The sequence below is a fragment of the Polyodon spathula genome, chromosome 17 (assembly GCF_017654505.1).
Source record: "Polyodon spathula isolate WHYD16114869_AA chromosome 17, ASM1765450v1, whole genome shotgun sequence".
In the NCBI taxonomy this organism is placed as follows: domain Eukaryota; kingdom Metazoa; phylum Chordata; class Actinopteri; order Acipenseriformes; family Polyodontidae; genus Polyodon; species Polyodon spathula.
The window spans coordinates 2,844,337-2,864,981 of record NC_054550.1 but is presented as its reverse complement, the minus strand read 5'-3'; the positions used below and the strand labels follow the sequence as shown (position 1 = coordinate 2,864,981).

At 40.1% G+C, this 20,645-nt stretch overlaps 1 protein-coding gene across 1 annotated transcript in view; it reads left to right on the top strand.

Annotated features, from left to right (window-relative positions):
- Positions 1-67: 67 nt before the first annotated feature.
- The window catches only part of LOC121329474 (cyclic AMP-responsive element-binding protein 3-like protein 1), a 31,615-nt gene continuing 11,037 nt past the window's right edge, over positions 68-20,645 (top strand). Inside the window, exons 1-5 of the mRNA XM_041275026.1 lie at positions 68-456; positions 13,221-13,428; positions 17,032-17,195; positions 18,138-18,216; positions 19,928-20,085. Coding sequence (XP_041130960.1) covers positions 355-456; positions 13,221-13,428; positions 17,032-17,195; positions 18,138-18,216; positions 19,928-20,085 — 711 coding nt within the window. The 5' untranslated portion in view covers positions 68-354. The remainder of the gene's footprint in view (positions 457-13,220; positions 13,429-17,031; positions 17,196-18,137; positions 18,217-19,927; positions 20,086-20,645) is intronic.

Here is a 20,645-nt window from a genome sequence, read left to right as displayed (position 1 = left end):
CACGGCTAAAGCAATGGATTATATTTGACTGCTGTTCGGCGAAGTGCAATACAGACGCTGTCTCTTTAAAAGCGAATCCCCTGCGCTTTGGTGGGCGGGGTTTAGTAAGAAATCAGGAAAATTGGGAGGCGTGTATAAATGAATATTAATCAACGGACTCCTTCGAGGGAGCTCGCAGCTGGCAGTGACAGACTTGACCGAAATCACAAGAGGTGTGTTTAGTGGAAAGGTGCACGGAGACAAACACAAGCGAAAAAAACTAAAAAAAAAAAAAAAACTGAGCGGTTAAAAACATATAAATATGTTTTTTTTCCCCCTTTACATACTGTATATATTTTAAGAACTGTGGCTACTATGGACACAATTCTGGACAATTTCTCTTCAGAGAAACTTTTCCACAATTCCAGTCTCTTGGATCTTGAGGATTTGAATGAAGCAGATTTTTTCAATAATGTGGTAAGCGTTTCTTTTTTTTTCCCACGTCTTTTATGTTCTGTGGTAGTTTCCGAAGTTCCAGTCCAGTATTTCAATAACTACAAATAATTATTGACTTGAATACTGCATCCGGATTCAGTGTGGTAGATATCTGCAAGACTGGTAATCACATGCATTTTATTTTCCTGTTATTGTGTTATTTTACAGTAGATTTGAAACCTATGCTAAACATGCAAACATTTAATAAAGTAGTTTAGCTTGTTTGCGTACACTTTGTTTATCTGAACAAAACGTAGTGCACTTGAATGCTTAATATATACGTAACTTCGGCATTTGCAGTACTGAAACCTTATACATGAAGAGAACACTTATTTTTGCGTATAAAGTGAAAACATTATTAAAATGCAATGTAAAGTAACTATATTTCTCGTCACTTCTGTAAACCATCTGTTAGGGATTCGGATATTTTCTTATCCAGCTGTTTTTTCGTGTATGGCTTATTTCTGTCTGTCCCGCTGGCCCCGCCCCCCTGTGGGAGTGGTTTAGTGCGATTTAAAACCCTAGCTTTCACACGCCTCCTGCTCTGAAGCTAGTTTTGTTGACTTTTCTCATCCTGTTTCACACATCCTGGATTTTTAAAAAAAAATCTTTTGCAAAATTCTCTAGCGTATCGTGTAGGCCTGCAGGTACAGTACACGAAAAAACTAGCTCGAGAATGAATACATTGGAGATAGTTAGGTACAGCTACACACAGTGTTTGCAATGCTATCGCTTGTCCCGCTACTTGACTTCACACCAGCCGTGCTGAACAAGGGTCTCAGACAGCATTTACTGTATAACAGGCCATGGAGGACGCCTGCATATTTTAACACTTGTATTCACAATGGACCCTTGTCTTGCTGGCTTTCAATTGCATGGTTATCTCATTGAGGCTGATGGCTATCCACCGTGTGGAGAAAGAGAGCCTGTGTGGGTTAGCTGGTCAAAGCTCGCTTGCTTGCCTCTCAATGCAGCCTGTGTGTGCCTGTGGTCCAGTCTTCTGCTTCCTTCAGACTCCAGTTTAGACGCACAAGCTCCCTTCACTACCCCAGTGAATGACTCTTTTGTGCCTAAGGGGGATGTTAAGTTCCAGAGGGGAAGCTCCCATGCTTCTGTTAAAGAGAAAGTAAACGGTGAATCTGTTGCCTCATTCTGCCATTTCAGGGTTAATGTGTGCTGTACAAGTACTGAGATGCTGTTGGTGTAGAAATGGGGTAAAGTGAGATAGATACTGGAGGATCAGCTTAGTGTATGGTATCTGCACATTAAGGACATGCAGGAGCATCTTAAACAAGCCCATTTTAAAACTACGACCTATATCACGCCTTGTGTTTGTAATAAAAACGTACATTTAAGTTTCATGTGTGCCAATATTGGCTCCAAGCCTAATCCTAATCCTACTTCTTATTTATATCTCATATCTCTTTCATTATTACACGATTTGAAGGCTTATTGCCATCCCTGCACTAGGAACAGTGTGAAGAGTAATGGGATAGCCCTCCGGAGCACACTTACAGATTCGTCACATTGAATCAGAGAGCCCTGAACCATTGACAGCGTTTCTAATGTATTGTCCAGCCTCTTTACTGTCTACTGTCATTCACTTACTCATTTGAGATCCACCGCTGTGGGTTCGCCATGTGTTTATGAGAGGTAACTATGCTTCTAGGCAGTTATTGGCAAGTGCCTCATGAAAGCCAGTGAAAAGAGCACGGAGAGAAGTGGAAGGTTATTGGCATGTAAAAATTAATTTAAAAATTTCCAAAATAGGTGATAAATGAGTAGATGTGACAGGGTGCAGCCAGTCTGTGTTTTTGTGGTGTTTCGAGTGGATGTGAGTCTGCTGTGTGGATCTGAGTGAATGGGTTTGTGTGAGGAATGTGTGAAAGGTGCTGGAGCTGATGAGGTGCGAATTGCCCAATTAGCTGCAGAACCTGTATAAAAGGGAGTGGTTGGGAGGGAGTGAGTGAGTGAGTTTTTTTTTTTTTAAAGACTATTTTGTGTCTTTATTTGGCCATTGTGCCTTTTTGTTTTGTTTGGTAATTATTATTTAATTTAAAGTATTTCATTTAGTGCACTTTCTATCTCTGAGTCTGGTCACTTTGGCTACCCTGCCACAGTAGACCACTAACTTACTAAGACAAATTCTGTCTTTTTTTATTTTTTATTTTTTTAACTTCATGAACTATGTGGTGGTTGTGCTCACTGACTTGGGGGCTGGAGGTGCCGGTTGCACAAGCCAGTGCAATGTCTCTCAGTGTACCGCGTCAATCCAGGCCTTGTGGTGCACTAGAAAGAGACCTGACAAACAACAGCCACATCTCCAAATGTGTGGCCTCATAATTGCATTGGATTCTAAAATTTAAAACGCGAAGCTGACCTAAGAAGATCAGGTCTCGCCCTTTTATCTCCTGCAATATGGATTCTATCCATAGCATTCAGTCTACCCTGCTTTACAATTAGAGCAGCAGTGCAGTGTTGCCTTGGTAACTAGCGGCTAGGTTTACTGCACAATGGTTTAGACATTTTGTATAGGATAGACTGTTTAGAATGAATTCACGCTGCAATGCAGGACCTATGTAGGGACATTAGTGGTATGGATTATGGTAATACTACAGGAAACTAGGACATTGTGATTTGAGATGGTTATATACAGTGGTATTTATTTTATATTGGTGTAAACTGTTTTACTTGCATTTACTGATAGATCTGACATCAGTGGGTTATAAGTTCAGTGGAACTTCTGTATAAGCCCCAGGGCCTCCTTTCAGGCTGATTTCTATGCCTTGTAAAACAAGTAAAGCTAGTTACAGTAGCAACCATGCTTTAAGGGTTTATGAAGTTAACCCTGTCCTTAAATGCTTTAGATAACATTATATAACTTCATTGACTATGCATAATCATACAACAATGCTAGTATATAGGCTGCTGGAGATAATTAACCAATAAGGATGGGTTTACTCAGCTCAGTCCTGTTTTTTTTTAATTTTATGTTTAAGACAGAAAAGTGATGACAGGCAATGGTGTGTCTTATATATTTTACTCCATTGCACACTGGTGAAATATATAGTAGCTGTCTAGTCTGGTAAGCTGCCTGGCAAAACGTAGACATGATTGTGAAGCATAGAGAAGAATGCACTGAATCGGCAATAAAAAATGACTTTTAGTACATTACTTTACTGTTGTGGGTAGATTCAGAAAGTGTTTCCAGAGTGCTGGCCTTTCTGCTGGGACTTGTTACTGTATGTTAACATTAACATTTATTTTCCCGTAGATACTGCTTTGTGTGTTTTTTAATCTATATAATTGCCAGACATGTGAGAAGCACTCATGCCCTAAGTTAATTTTAATAACTCCAGCATACATTGTTTTGGTTACAGGATGCTAACAGCACTAAAAAAAATAAAAAAAACCTTGAGACGCAGTGGGAAAGAAAATAACAAAACATTAATGATTTTACTAATAATTTTGGTTAATGATTGGGATAGACAGACAGACAGACAGACAGACAGACAGACAGACAGACAGATCGATGGATGCATGGATGGATGCTGTTGCACACCCTGATCAGATGTAGATGACACATGAATTAATGAGTGTGTGTTTTTTAGGAATGACAGAAAGGTGGTTGCATGGGAATGGATCCTCTTGGTTGTGTGTTAATGATTGGTGTTTAATAGAAATGACTGTACTGTGTTTGCAGAAAGCCAGGTGTGGTTTTAGTTGATGTCAGACCCTGTCATGCAGCATTCTTGACCAGCCTGTGTGGTTGCAGACAGGAGTGTCCTGTTTGCAACCACATTTCAGAGATTTCAGTTTCCAATTGATTTCCTGACCGGTCTGTGTATAGATGCATACTGCCCAGGGTTATATAAAGCAATCAGCTAGTTTGTTCTGAAGTAGATACTCAGGTTTAAAGTGAGCCCAGTACCCTGATGTTTCCACTAGATAATTATACCTGAGGCAGAGTTGGTATTTAAATCTTCTGCTCGTTGTTATGTGTTTTTGAATAGGGATTTTGACTAGCTGTAGACCCTGCTTCTAAGTCAGACATACTGTAGTTGACCAAGCAATTAAGTACCACAGATCTGCGTCGCCTGCAGAACCTTTAAAAGCTTTATTATGCAAATTAAAGCTATGCTTGGTACATGTGGCCCATTTTAATAACCCATTGTGGTGAAGAGACCTGAATTCCTAAGAGTATTTTAAAGTGTCCATAAATGAATATAATGTGTCACATACAGCCCTCGTTAACATTGACAGGGTGTTGTGAATAGAATCAGTGGAGCAGTCTGAATGTCACCTCTGTGTATCCCTGCTCCATGTATTGCTAGCCGAGGGATCAATCTGGGAGGGAGCCAGGTGACTGCACCTGGAGCTAGGTGTGACCTGCCATTAACCGACAGCCCCTGGGCTTCAGCATGTCTGGACTCCAAATCCTCCCGGAAAGCAAGAGGGAGAGAGGGAGAGAGACGCTGAAGGGGATGGGATGAAATTCAAATTCAGCACATTCCTAGGGACGTTGTTGCTGCTGGAATGTAGTTAGCCATACAAAGATCAAAAATATTCTATATGATGTAATCATTGCAAGATTCTATGATACACACACACATATATATATATATATATATATACTGTATATGCTATTATATATTATATATTTACCACTTGAAGAGAAGACGTTCACATTTTTTAACTGCGTGGAAATAACTAAATTTTACAACAACAACAAAAAAACCCACAAATAAGTCAGTGGAAGGGTTAACTGGTCACAATGACCTTGTTCAGACTTTAGTCTTAGATATGGTCCTCCTGTTTCATGCCACAGTGGCATCATGTGACCTCATGTTGTCTCAGCCTGAAGTAAATGGAGCAGGTAGAATGACATTTGGACGCACCTGGAGAGTTTAGTTAACCATGCTTTGGAGATACAATAAAAATCAAGGCAGGTTTTGAATCTGAGCTCAGATAATGTGGACAGACCACTTCTCTGCTCGTAAAAGTTTGTTAAGTTTGGCATTTTGACGAGTTTTCTGCAAGTAATGAATTGGGTTTTTTTCTCCATGAATAATTTGGTGTTGGCTTGATTGATATCAGATGAGTTTTACAGTTTATTTTTTAAATATGTTAAACCGTTTATTTAATTATCTGGTTGTCTGAACTCAAACTAATGCAGTTGTTCCTTATAGGTACAAATAAGTAAGTACAGTTTGAAAATCCACCAATCTACAGTGTGTGCAAATGAGTGTGGTCACATAACATTTCGATCTCTGTGACTTCACAAAGGGCATGATGGTGGGTGCCCGAACACAGTGGCTGCATTGACTGGTGTGTCCATTAAGACAGTCTCCCAGGTGTTCCTGGAATGAAAGAGTTTGTAGAAACCAAAACCAGAACGCATGACCTGCAGCCATGTGCAGCCTTCAAAACTGGACAAGCCTCACCTGTTTCCTGTAGCAGGTCACTCTTATTATTTGGCCAGTCTCAGCAGTACGTCAGAATGCTTTACATCTGCACCGCAGTAGCATTAACTAACTTGCAAATGAATGCATGCTGTTGCATTTTATAAAGGACAGCTACCTTATGCCCTCCTTGTTTGTGCATCTTCCGATTTAACACTGTACAGCACCCAATGTTCCCAATAGGTTCAAATAAAGTTCAATTAAAACAACAACTTTCTGTACGCTATTTGAATATCCAGGAGCTCTTGCACGTGTCTGCCCTGTAGGCAGACTCGAAATAACTCCAAAGATGCAGCTTATTAACATTAATTCAGCCCAAGAATTTTTGCTTTTAGCCGAAAGGGCAAGATTAAGGTGGATTGTCTTGTGGTCTGGGTAGTGTGATTCATTCTTGGGAAAATATGCAAAGTTTAATGAATCTCAAGTTTCCTTTGGGTCGTCCTTGGTAAAGATACATAACATTGATATTCTCCTGCCTGCCTGTGCTGCAGCATGTTCAAATGATATGTTTAGAAGTTCTGCTTCTGGTTAACCTGAAAAAAAGTACAGCTATCCCCAAGTTATACTACCTTTTTCTCTGGCCCAAGATCAAAGCACAGTGTTCTCAGCTGGACGAAGCACAAGGCCATTAACAATGGTATTGTTTTAGGTTGCAGACCAAAAACAGTCAGAATCCCTGCAAATCAATTCAGCATGTCGGATTGTCTCTGGCACACGTTAGTCAACCTAAATCAAACAGCAAGGAAAAGCTGAGCTAACCAGGAACACATTGTTAGGATGGAGTGAGACTAGTAGAGTAAGCAGTTTAGCATGTGTTTATAATCTGATAGCAACGTTTCCCTTTGAACTGAGTAAAAACCCATCTCTTGCCACTCAAAAACTGTATTAAGATTTGACTAAAAAGCAGGTAAATGCCAGTCAATGCCATGTGTACTGTAAGTGGGTAACCCACCTATATTTCTGCCAAAGAGGTGAGAGATTTGAATGTGTGCTGTGTGTGTTAGCATTGTAATTACAACATAACGACCTCTCTTAAGATTCTGCGTACAATCATCAAGAATTCTCACACAGTAAGATCTGTTTCAGTTTGCACGTCTCTGTGATGTTATTCAGCTCTAAAATGCTTTTACTGTAGGCTGGGACCGTTGTTGAAATTTCCTACAAGAAAAGAGGTGAGTCTGTGGTTTGATTGTAGGCACCTACATCACTAATTAGGAACAGATCAATATGGAATATCCTGTGACTTTTTGTGTCTCCTGCAACAGTTTATGTGAGATCATCTGTGGCACAGGTAAAAGACACCATGAGCCTGCATTATCCTCGCAAAAGCCAGGTGTGCAGGGCCACTGCTTCATTCACAGAACCCTGACAAATTCCACAGGGAGCCAGTGGAAATCGGCTCTTGTTACGCAGAAGTTAAATTACAGACTGCAAGGGCAATTGTGGAGTTAAAATGAGAAACCAACAAACCACACTGTCTGCTGCATCCTCTAATTGCAATGAAGAGAAAGCTGAGTGAGGAGGTAATGGGATCGTGAATATGCAGCATGCTAAGCCGAAGCAAAATGACATATCATTATAGTAGGATTCATGTAACAATTGGGAGCTAAAATAAAAGGCAGTTTTCTAGTGCACCCGGTCTTTTGAGGTTTATGGAGATGGTACAGATGGCTACAATGGCTGCTGGTTAACCTGGACTGTAGCTTTAAACTTATTTCCCTTTATAGCTGCATTAAAATAGATTCTGTTTTAATGTACTGTAAACATTTACTACATGAACACACGCTGTGATTGGCTAGAAGTATTGGGAGAAAACTTTGGTGCAAATTCATCTTGTGCAAAACTAGAATTATGTAGTAAATATATTGTTGCATTTCTAGCTACAGCACAGAAAACTGAAGAAAACTGCCATATTTGCATGACTTTTATATAATCCATTTTGCTGAGGTGTTGTGCGCCCCAGTTTAAAAGACTGTAGCACTTTCCTTATTTTGAATATGTTGTTACAAAGGGCTGCATGATTGGCATTTTAAGGACTGCGTGGCATTAACTGTGGAATGTGTGCCAGAGAGAAATGCTTGTGCAGATTTTCCTCCTAGGGCTATCTGATAAAAATGACAGAAGCACAATGAGTGGGACTTGTAAGGGAACTGAAAGTGTACAATACAGACTGGAGCTATGGGAAATTATACTGTCTAACATATCATTAGATCAAGAAGCAACAGGGTTCACTTGTAAAGACTGTTCAATTGAATTGCCAGTAGGAGATTGGCACAGGAAAATGACCATTTAATCAGTAAACTGAATACTTAACCAAAAAGCTTTTTGGAAGAAATGCATGGGAAATAACTGGAAAAACAACAGACTATAATTTATTGTCACAAATTCCCTACACTTTTAATACACTCCACTCAGAATCCCACTACAAAAATAAATAAATGTCCATTGTTCATTCTCAGCTCGGGTCTGGCTGTGTATCTTTGTCTTAAAGTTCTCCCCTGTTATTATCAATTTTATTTTTCCTATTATAAAGGCATATTTTCTCCCTCCTCAAGATAATGACTTCAGAATGCTTTCTCCATGCTAACCTTGCACTCCTCCTTGCTTTCCCAGATGCTATTCCTGAGGGGTTTGCTATTTGCATACTCTCTTCTAATTGGTCAGAATGCTCTGAAGTCAAATAAAGCCACATTTCGTGTAGGCAGTGTTGCAACACAGCAGCAGCTTCATTGCAATACCGACAGCAGTGTTCAAAATGCAGCTTGTAAGCAATAGTGTTGCATTTACTTTTAACTGATAGGGTTGTGTAACTAAGAGTTCTTTTAAAAGAGCTTGTTTGATGTAATTCAAATAAAGTTTGTTATTAATGAAACTCTTCTATACTGGTGTGGGATTCTTCAGCAACAACCTAGCAATTCCATCAAAACAAAAGCTTTTAAAAACATTTGTAAATAACTAAGTATTATATTTTTCCTAGTTGACCTTTTACTTACTGATATCACCTTATTATTAAAAGGATTTCCTGAAAATCAATATTGAATAAAAAAGATGTATGTCTACTTGCATTGCTACTTTTAACTGTGTGTTTTATTCAAATGTATTTTTAAAGAGGTTGGTCACAGGACACCTGTATAATGCTGAACCTCAGTAAAGTTTATGAATCATGATGGACAGCAAGCAATTCTGATTCAGAACTGTAATTATGAACAGACCTTGTTCAATAGAAACACTAGTGGAATTCCCATGGATTTTCCTGGGATAGTCCTTCAAAGTGCAATGCACATACTACAATTATGCTTTACATACAAACAGTGAGTCTGTGTATGGCACCTGCTGATTGAGTAAAGGAAGGGGGAAACACATTCCAGAAAGATCTAAAATCTAAATACAGCTTGTAAGGGCGTAACTTCACTTGAGACAGACAGTATGGCAACAACTGACAAGTATTTGTCTTGCCCTACCTTGAATGCAAGCACTTAATTAAAAAGATTATACATACCCAAGCCCAGCCAAGCCTAACGATGATGCCTGTGTGATTAAGAAGCTGATATTCTAGTAGCAAATTGAGAGTCGACGATCAGTTTTGTTTTTACTCTAAGTCCATGGACTGTGAGCTGGGAAGGTAGCAGGAGACGGGTATTTAAATATAAATGATTTTAATGATTGGCTTTCCTTTCAGTAAAGCACAACCATTTTAGAAAGGAATTTGATGTGCAATGCATTTTTCCCATCCTCCAAAACAGGCAGTGGACCTGCGCCATCTGGCAAACCTGTGCGGTTTGTCTTAGCGATGGTAATAACAGCTGAGGCATATGGGAAATGTCTCACACCCTCCTTGTTATTGGAGGGCTAGATAGCACTAGCTGTATTATATTCTAGGCAATTGTCTGAACTCTCATAGGAATCTGTCTGCAAAGAGAGGGACATGCTTAGAGAAATACCCACAATAATATGCAGTATTTAAACAGTAAATGTGCAGAATACAGGGCTTCATATCTGATGCATACTATAATTACTGCATCTAGCATCATTCTAATTTCTTAAAGTAAGGCTTTTCTAGATATTATATATGATTAAAACAAAACAAAAAAACGGGCATCTTTTAAAGTACTCTCTCCTTAATTTGTAAAAAAAATAAGTTTTGAAATAAAAACAAGGTGCAGAGGAAGTGAAAGGTTTGCTTTAGACTTTATCTTAACTTTTCTGAAATGTCAGCTTTCATTGCACAGTTCCATTCTTTTCTGAAGGAGGCTTTTACATTTTCATTTCTTTGCTTTTACAATGATAGATATTACATTTGTTATTTTCCCTTACTCTGCACTTGGTACCCTCAAACTAATAAACAATAAACACATTGTTGTGATAAACAGGCTCAAACCAGATACATGCTGGTAATCAATTTTATTGATGCAGCATTAATATTTCCCATCGCACCACTGCACACCGTTGAATCCCCCAGATTGTACATTAATTTATAAATCTATTTAGTGTCGATGCATTTAATCTCACAAGGGCAACAGGCAGCCCTTTCTGCTGCAGTATTTTTCTTTGCAAAGACAGATTGATAGCCTTCTCTACATGTTGGTCCTATAGACCCAAATGTGTATAAGCTCCATATCTTCACGAAATAATGAATCTGCCTTTTCAAAAATCCAGTGAACTCAAAAGATCTTTTTATGTGGTTCCAAAGCCAATGAGTTTGCCTAACAGAGTATGTCTTGCACCAACAGTTTTACATAAAGCCAGTCAGTTAGTCCAGCAATAATAACAAAGAGGTATTTTACCGGCACTGCTGGAATCTGCAGGGATCATCTCTTAACAGCTGAGCGATTAAACCAGAATCACCCAGATCTTTCAAACATTTTCACGCAAGCTGTCTCAGGACAGTGGGCTTTGGGCTTTGTTAAAACCATGTATTTTACTATTGTGCTACTGTGCATGCTCAGCAGTATAGTCTGGGTGTGGCTGTCATACCCATTTTAATCCAAACTGTGGTCGATATGCTTTAAAACTATTGCAATTCTACTCGTGCTTTTACCCATGGGCGGGTTTTTAGACCCTTTCTTAACATCACTTAACCCAGTACAAATATGGTGGGAAAAGGTCTGCAATAGATCAGATTTATGTATTTAGGGGTGGTGGCATTTTTTTCATGTTCTTCATGTAAGTCAACAAGGGCTTTGGAATGTAAGGAGACACACCATATGCATACCATTACAAAACACGTTGGAACACCACTACCTATTGCACTTGTGAGGTTAACTAAATATTGTATCTGTGAACAATGGTTCTGCTTTCAGGTGACAGGTTTCTACTAAAAACAATCTGACTGCTCTTCAAATTCGAAAAGGTATCACTGATAATGTTACAAAAGACCTGACGTACTGTATTTCCTCATAGAATAGCGATAAAACCCAATGCATGGTAAGTTATGTTGGACTGGGTGGGAGAAATCAGCAGCATAATCAAGTTACTGCAGCTGTCTTGGAAAAAAGAGTGCATTAAACAGCAGTAGTATTTATTAACCACACACAGTACTTTAAGCCATACCTTAGGCTGTACAGTGAACTGTGGCAGATCCTCTGGTTCCATTCAGTGTTTAACAAACACTTCTGTTGATTTAAATACAAACTAAAGCATATTGCCATACGCAGTAGAACAGGAACCTTTTAGGCACAGAAAAGAACCTGGGTGGGACTGTTTATTGAACTGCTTCAGAGATATCTTACTTTGTTGACGATTACTTTGCCTTTGTAATGTTCAGGCTGGTGCGTCAGTAGCAAGGTATTAGGGCTGAGTCCAATGCCATAACCTTTGAGGCAACTCCCACTTTCCATGATTTTCAAATAATTGTTCTTCCTGGAGCTCCAGGATTTAGCTTTCAGTTTGTTTGATTAACTGCATGCCTTGAGAGAGTATATATTTGAAGTATATTCTATGTGTATTTACAGTGAAATTAAGCAGCTAAACTAACACTATTTTTTTTTACCCTACCTTACAGTAAATTGCGCACACTTTTATAGCTGGAGAGAAATTATTTTTGATTTTATTTTTTGTTGATCAGTGTGCACTTTGAAAAAACAGCATGAATTGCATGATCTTAATTGCGCGCTCCTGATGTGTAAAACTGAACTGTTTTAAACAATATGTACAGTAGGTTCAGAAATTTCAACCATAGAAACTAAAGATGGTTTTATAAACTTTTATTTTTATTTTTAAAGATGATCTGGCATATACAGTATATGACTGTAAGGTGAAATGCTAGTTCAGCATCCACCTTGTCATAAGGACAACAAAAACACACAAAAGGTCCAGGCTTTAGTTTTATCAACTAAAGATGACATGCTGACACGACAATGGAGTTAACTCTGACTGGCTGAAGAAAATGCATAGATCATCTGTCACAGTTATTAAAAGAACACATTGAAAACCGTTAATCAGTTAATGCTGGTGTTTTAATAATCTCATTAGGGGAACAGGAGCCTATGTTTTAAATGCAAGGTACACAGGTACAGGTAGAACTAGAGCTGGAGAAATGCCTGTCACACACAAACACAGCTGCTTCACTCACACAGACCTGCCTGTCTGCAGCGCAGCGCAACACATGCATCACATCTCCTCTGGGAACAGGATCTCAGGGCTCTGGGTCCTGTAACACGCCCTCTCACCCTTCCCTGTACTGCAAATATGCGTGCTTCAGGAAGAGTGACCATGGCACAAGCTGGAAAGTTTACCTAGTCGACTGTAAAATGTTCCGAATTAATTCTGCTGTGGCTTGGATCAAATTAAACGCTTTGTTTTCTTGTAAGTTTTGAGTTTCAGCCAACAGCCATTGAATCTGTTAAAGAAAAATTACAATTTAACTGTGTACTGTTCCTTTATGTGAGGATCTTTGACGTCAGCTCTGTATTTAAATTCAATGACTGGAATTTCCAGCCAATTCAGCTCCATAAAAAATTGCTGTGCCCTTTATTGACAAGTGATACGCAACTGCCTTTATTATTATCTTTAAGCCACAAAGTATTTCCTCTTCAGTGCTGATGTCAAGCTCAATCAAGTGCTGCATATTAAGGTCTACTCATGCAAGTGTTATTGTGTCATTGAGCAGCCCTCTGTGTGGATTTAGGAAGGCGTATGTCACTAAAAATAGGCTTCACTCCACCAAAACAAGTGATTTTAATTCAGCCATCTAAGATTTAGATATCCTCTGACATGCAGAAGACAGGTGATGGTTGCAGGTGGGATGGTTGCAGCAGACTAATGCTTTGTCTTCTTGTCTTGCAGCATTTCTCTGAGAACATGGAGGATTTCTCCAACGAGCTGTTTAACAGTTTCTTCGACGACCCCATCCTGGCTGAGAAGAACCCCCTATTGGATATGGAGCTGGACCCTCCCAATCCAGACATCCAGGCTGAGCACAGCTACTCTCTGAGCGGGGACTCGGCTCCTCAGAGCCCCATCTCGTCCATCAAAATGGACGAGGAAGACCAAGGTAGAGAGAGACACCAGTTTGCTAGGAAAACCTTTTCAGCATGTCGTAGTCTTTTCAGCGTCTTTCAAAAAGACATGTTGTCAAACGTCAGTGTCAAGCAAAACTTCACTAATCCATTTATTGAAAAGTTTCATTAACGCGGTGACGGTTACCTTAGTGTAAGGCAGCTAGTCTGTTCATTCCAGCAGACATCAGGAGGGGATACTGCACAAGCGAGTGTCCACAGCTACCCCTGTGGTTCAGGGAAACAACAAGAGCGGGGAGAACAGCATTCGGGTTCAGCGATGATGTTGGGCAACTCCAAATTCAGTTCTGTATGAATTAAGCCCTTGTGAACAGGCATTTATTTTTTTATAGTGACCTTGTTACTTTATATTATTATTTAGTATCATCTATTTATCACGGGTTGTGGAGATTTCTACAGTCGTCCAAGTGTTTCCCGTGGAGAATTTGCATGGAAATGGGTCTGCCCTGCTTTTACCATACCTGTACTATACAGTGCTTTACTTCTCTATGCTGTCTCACACTTACTCAACCTTTATCATAATTTCATTATATTGCTGTGCCTGTGCCATGGTATACCACAGTAGACTTTTATAAGGTTTTAATCAATCAATCAATCAATCAATCAATCAACCAGTAAATCAGTCAATCAATCAAAACCTTTATTTATCCAGATGAGTCAATTGAGAACAAATTCTAATTTACAATGACTACCTGGAAAGAGGCTCACACCACAACAGCCAACAACACCAAACACAAGAAATAAAAAAACACATAATCACTGAGTCGACCCTACGGCTAAAAGCTAAAAGTCATTGGCTGCTGCAAGCTCCTTTTGTTTTTTTTGCCTGCCCTTTCTCCTGGAGTCCCTTTACAGCACAAGAAACCCCAGACTGACAGCTGAACTATGTGATTGTTCCTGCTTGCTCTTTCCAAGCCCCGCCCCCTGCATGCAGGCCTGGAAATTCCAGCCCCTCACTGTTCCTCCCCTCAGCATAGCCACACATGTGGTTCTGAAGCAAACTCTTACTTACTGATAACAGCAAGCTTCTCGAGCCTGTTAGAAAGCCTTGAAGTGAAAATAAAAATTGGATCTATTGTTTGGAACCGCAGCTAAGGTGAATTGCCTACATTTTAAAACACTATACATACATTCCATACCTTAAGCACAAAGCAGAACCTCTATGTTCCAGATTAAAGGGCTCTCAAATCTAATTAACGCTATTGGTTTTATTTGTTTGCATGCACAACTCACTGTAATAGGTTTAACTAACTTTCTGCAGTGTATTCGTTTCTGGTAGTTTTAAAGAGTGCCTCCTGAAAACCTTAAACCAGCTAAAAGGACAGATTTCAGTGTGCCATAGTAAGGGTGGGATATTCCTGTCTCATTTATATTCTCCAGATCAAAGAAGGCATTTGGTTTATAAAAGCAGGGTTGTTATTTGAGTGTGTTTGTTTTAAGAAAATGGCACTTCTGTTGTCTTTAAAGGGTGATTAAGTCTCTGTGGATGCCAATGGAGGGAGAAGGGGTAAATAAATGACTGACCGTCTTATTTGCCTTTTGCCTTTTCTTTCTCCTAATACCCTGACTCGTTAGTTAAACGATCAAGGTGTCTGTTGTTTTACAAGCCCCTTTATGGAATTCAACCTAGATAATTCCTCAAGATCTAACCGATCTAATCAATCAGCTCTGCGCAAGTGAAAGATCAACATCAAAGACAGCAAGTGGAAATCATTTTGGAAGGGACTGCACACTGAGGCTCCTTCAGCATTACCCCACGTTGTGGCATATCTGCTATGAAACATCCAGAAAGATCAAGGATTCAAGTTATTAAGTCCGGCAGTGGAACTTTACATCTACCTTCCCAGTATGTAGTCAACCCTACTGTATTTTAAAAGACCACCAATCCACAGTGAGCGCAGTGAAGGCATGACTACTGTAAGTGGTTGTCTGTACAGTTGGTATTTTGCAGTCTGTGGCTTGTCCACAGTCTATTGGTTATTTCAAGGACCAGTGTATGTGTAACCCTTTTTGGTTGCTGTGTTTGGGACTGGTGGTGTAAGTGCCTTCATTACAGTTAGTTATCGTTAGGTATAGTCTTGTGTTTTCAGAAAGTTAAGGACTGTCTGAAACTTACATTAAACTGGTACATTTTCTGAATCATCAGCAAAAGAACGAGTCAAAAAGATGCATACTCCATGGTTTTAAAGAGACTAAAGACATAATGGCTTTTTGATGTATAACCTGTCTGAGTAAATTGACTAAACATAGGTGAGGTTAGAGGTCAGAGGTCAAAGAGCCAGCAGGTTTTTTAAGATATAAAGCAGACCTCTATCTCCCCTAATTCGAGGTGTGCCTTGTCAAAGTAACTGTATGAAGGAACATATTTACAATTAAGGTTTGTGGTCACTCTCTATCCACACCACACCCTTTCCTAACTAACTTGTTCCTCATATAAAATCTGAACGATCAGCTAATCGTACTCACTGTTTCGAAGGCTACATACATTCACATGCAGAGCTTTGACCTGTAATGCTGTGTATACAATATATACAGTATAGATTTAGATTCATATCCAAAGAACTTCCCAGTCAAGTGGTTCAGTTTGCCTAAACTCATTATAAAGTCTACTTTCATTCAAATGAAACTTGAAAGCACTCCCCTTAACATTTACAAGCATCTATAATGTTCTATCGGTCCGATCAATGTCATAAACCTCTTCAAAAAGGAGAGCTAATGAGAGCCACTGGCTGTTTTCTTTTTTTTTCAGTGAAACCTTTTACTTTGAATTTTTTTTACCAGCTCTGTTAACAGTGGGCCTTTTAAAAAGGATTCAGCACTGCTGGTTAACAGCACAGAGCTTTGTGCTGTAAACTGGCACGCTGACGCACGCAGGGGGTCCAGGAACAGACCTCGCTAACTGCTTCACATTACTTTTAGGTGGCGAAGACAGAAGAATCCCTTGTACTGCCTGTGTTCTTTCTGAGGAGAAAGGAGTGTGTTAGCGTTGTAAGCCTATCCCAGTTGGGAGTTGAGCTGTTTAGTTTGTCCTTGTATCTGGTCATCAGTTTGTGCCAGATACTGTTTATTTTAGCACTGCTGCTGCCCTAGGCATTGGCTAATAACTATCATCCTAAATGTGTTAAAATAGGAAGAATACAAACAGTCATCCAATGGCCAATCTAAAGTGTTTTGATACATTCAGGCTAGGATTACCATATGACTTCATGTATACTAGGACAGTTTGGCTTCTCAACTCACACCACAATGCATTCTGGTAAGTGTAGTCCTGCTGTAAGGAAGGTACCCGAGACAGGTAAAACGTACCAGAATGCATTATGGTGATAGCCTGAACTGTCCCAAACTGTACTAGGGTTCATGGAGTCATAGGGTAACCCTAACTTAGGCCAATATGACAATCAGAGCCAACCTGTATAAATATGAACTGGATAAGTAATTCTAGGTTTTACCATGAAGTGCTATAGTAAAACTTCGTGCCTCTTTCAGTTTAGCTGAACTGAACGATACACTTTCATTTTCTCCTTGTGTTTTGTTGCATGAAATCTAATGAGTGTGTTTGCTTGTTTTTTGTATTGTAGATTCAGATGCTACCATGTGGTGTTTTGGCCATGAACTTTCTGCCATACTGGTTAAACAGGAATCCAGCCTACTGGCAGAGCCAGCCCCGACTCCAATGGTAACCAACGCCCCCCAGCCCGTAAACCTGGCCCTGCTTCCCAGACTCGCTCCCACGGGAGAAATGGTAAGAAAGTGTCCCAGTGATGGCAAGGGATGAGCCAGAACAAAATGGGGGAAATGCTACCATGCAGAGATGCTGTTGAATGGCTTGCATGCATACACCTCTTTCTAATTGCTTACAGATCTATATATTCATTCAACCCCCAGTACAGTATACCGTACATTGTACCAAAGGCATTTTATAGACACCTAGAGCCACAAGCTATCTCAGAGCTAGAACTCCAAAGCTGTGTGGATGGACATTCAGAAACCTTCTTTACTTCCCATAGTAACATAACTTGAAGTGGTCATTTGAATCTGCTAAGCTTTTGACATGCCATGCCCGTCTGTTTTGTTAGGTTATTAAACACGATTACAGTGCATCACACTATTTCTACATTCTTCAAGGACCAGAATGGCTTCAATCAATTTTAGTTTTCACTATCATTAATATGGTTTGGTCAGGAGTAGCCGCACTGTGTTTAATTGCACAAATGATGAGGATTTTGTGCCATGTGTATTGTATAGTCAGCTTGTTTTGGTTTAAACTGTGTGCTAGACATACAAAAGAAAAAAATATTAATCTCTTCATTTTAACCATAAGATACACCAAAGCACTAAAAAACATTGTATTACTATAGGGTTAGGAACAACTACAGAGCCCTTTCTCCAGCTCTGATTCCTTCATCCTCCATTCCTGTTTCTTCCCAGTCCCTTTGTGAAGTGCACTTGGCAACTCTCTCTTAGGATGAATCTAAATTGTTTTAATCAACGTACAGCTGTGTTTACTGCCTGTGTCGTTTAGATACACCGCTGATTCATACAGATCGATTCTCTTAGGAAAACAGCAGCTGGGAACAGACTATTTCAACATGTTTTTTTTGTGTCTGCAAATCTTTCTGAATCATGAATTCATCTATTATGAATCATGTATTAGTTTAGTTTATGCATTTGTTTTTTCTTTTAGGCTTCTAAGGAACAGAACCCCCTCCCTCTGATTAAAGCTGAGCCCAGAGAAGTGAACCAGTTCCTGAACGTTCCATCAGGTATACAGAAGGGGTCATGCACAGTCCAGACTTAGCATCTTTGAGGGACAGCAGAGTGGTGCAGGCTGCATGCAGACCCAGGTATCACACAGTGATCTGGGCATGGATACAGGCCTTGTGTACTAGTCAGTATAGTGCTCAGGTCTAGGACTGTGCTTTTAATGAACACACCAAGCTTCAGTCTGCATTGCCTTCCAGTCCTTGTCGCTGTATTTGTCTTAAGAAAAAAAGTTCTTGAACTTGGAAAAGCGCATTGTAAACTGCTTGCAGAAGTTTACAGTGAATAAACACTGCTGACCTAAATTGACCTCCAAAAGTAAATAGCCCGTGCAAGTAATGAGGACAAGCTTTCGTCTTCTCCTCTGGGTAAACCAACCCCTTAGTAGTGCTGATTTTCCTGGCTTAAGGAGCAGCCCAGCCCACCTCACAAACAGTGGGCTTCCTTCAGAGCTTAGCACTCATATCAAGTGAAATTCGCCTCTGTCTCTGTTCAGACGTGCTTCTCAACATACTGCCAGGATCCAAGTCAGGGACACAGCCTTTTCTGTTCATGTGTTTGTAGCTCTGCACATTTTAGTTTGCTTCTGGCAACTACATTGGAGACAGCGTTGTGCTGATAACAGGACTTAACATTTTTTAAAGAGGTTAGGAAAATGCTCTTAGTACAAATGTTGCATTCTGTGAAATGTTTTCACAGTAATGTATGCCTGTTTCTGGCTTATTAATATTGCAAATTATACATGGACCATTTAAACAGTAAAGAATCAGCAATTGAAGGCTCTGGCTTGATGCAGACATAAAGCCCAGTGCAAGCTCAGTGTGTAAGGAATCCAATCTGGATGATGATGAGGTAGCCCTGATTCTACATTTGAAGCAGTAGGCTGTTACAAAAAATGTATTCATTTCAAATTGAAAAATGACAAGGGTAAGAGGCATGACATAAAAAAAAAAGGTCAGTCCGTATTTTCTGATCTCTAGGTGAACTTTGAGGCAGTTTCATGGAGGTTACTTACCGTCCACAGTGAGTCAGTAACGATTCCCCAGTGGGAAAACTGAACTATTCTAAATGCCAAATCCAACAGCTTTTTAGTTAATAGATAAACACAGTAAGAATCCACCACCAGCTTGTATATAAGGCTTTTGGTTATTAAAAAAATGTATAATAATTATTTTGGGTGCCTTTTCAGTGTAGCTGCAGCCATGCTTTAATGCAAGACATGTAGAAAGTGCCTGCCATGCAGCCTGCTATGGGCAGCAATAACAGAATTAAGCCTCAGCCCTGCATATTTGGGATTGGAGCCAAACTAAATGCTCATCCTTTTCCAGACAGCTGTTCTTGGGGAGTGCTTGGCTGGGTATATTCTGCAGCCCTTTGGGCACTGTTCTGACGTCTGGTTTTGCCAGGGTCCTCACTGCCATTGAGGTTACTGGGGGTCTTGAGAATAACTACACAAGGTTGTGTATTTGACTGAATGCATTTTGTTAAATGGGTGTCCCAGAAAATCTTATACCACAATTGTTGAAGAAACGTGATAAATCGCAAAGTTTTCAGAATTTTGTATTCGGTCGGTAATGAGAAACAAGGTTAGGTTATCTAAAGAGAATGACAGTGTGGTTTATCAAGTTTTTTTCCCCAGGACACCCTTGGTTTATGCAGCACAATGTTCTTGTCTTATTGAACCATGTCCTGCTTCCCTACCCTGTCTAACAGATGAGCTGGTGCAGCTGCCCCCTACCCCCCCCAGCAGCCACGGCAGCGACAGCGACGGCTCCCAGAGTCCTCACTCCCTGCCCCCCTCCAGCCCAGTCCGACCACAGGCTCGTACCTCCACTGCCATCTCCTCCTCGCCCCTCCTCACAGCACCTCACGTAAGCTCCAGCATCATTCAGTCAGGCTGAAGAAACCACACAAGGTCCTTGTTTGTTTATTTTGAATACGGGCTACCATATGACTCCATGTTCACTGGAACAGTTTTGTGACAGTTTGGGCTTTTCAACTCACATCGCAATGCATCCTGGTATGTTTTACCTGTCTCAGGTACCACCCACTTGTTTCTTTTCTTGACGAGAAATAGGACTACACTTACCAGAATGCATTGGGGGTGTGAGTTAAAAAGCCAGAACTGTCCCAAACTGTCCCAGTGAACATGGAGTCATGTGGTAACCCTATGTGTGTGTGTGCTGTGAGTGTGCGCCTGGGTGTTTGTTTCTGTGCGTGTACGCTGTTCTATGTACAATAATACATATGTAATCTGCAGCATGTATTTGAGAGTGTATGACCCTTCGTAACATGCCTTGATTTAATTATGGGTTGGAGAGATAAGAAGATATTGGGGTGTCCCAGTTGATTAATGTCACACAGTCCTTCCTATAGCACCTGCTGTTATTTGGAAACCACCAATTCAATTACGGACCAAGCATACTGGAAT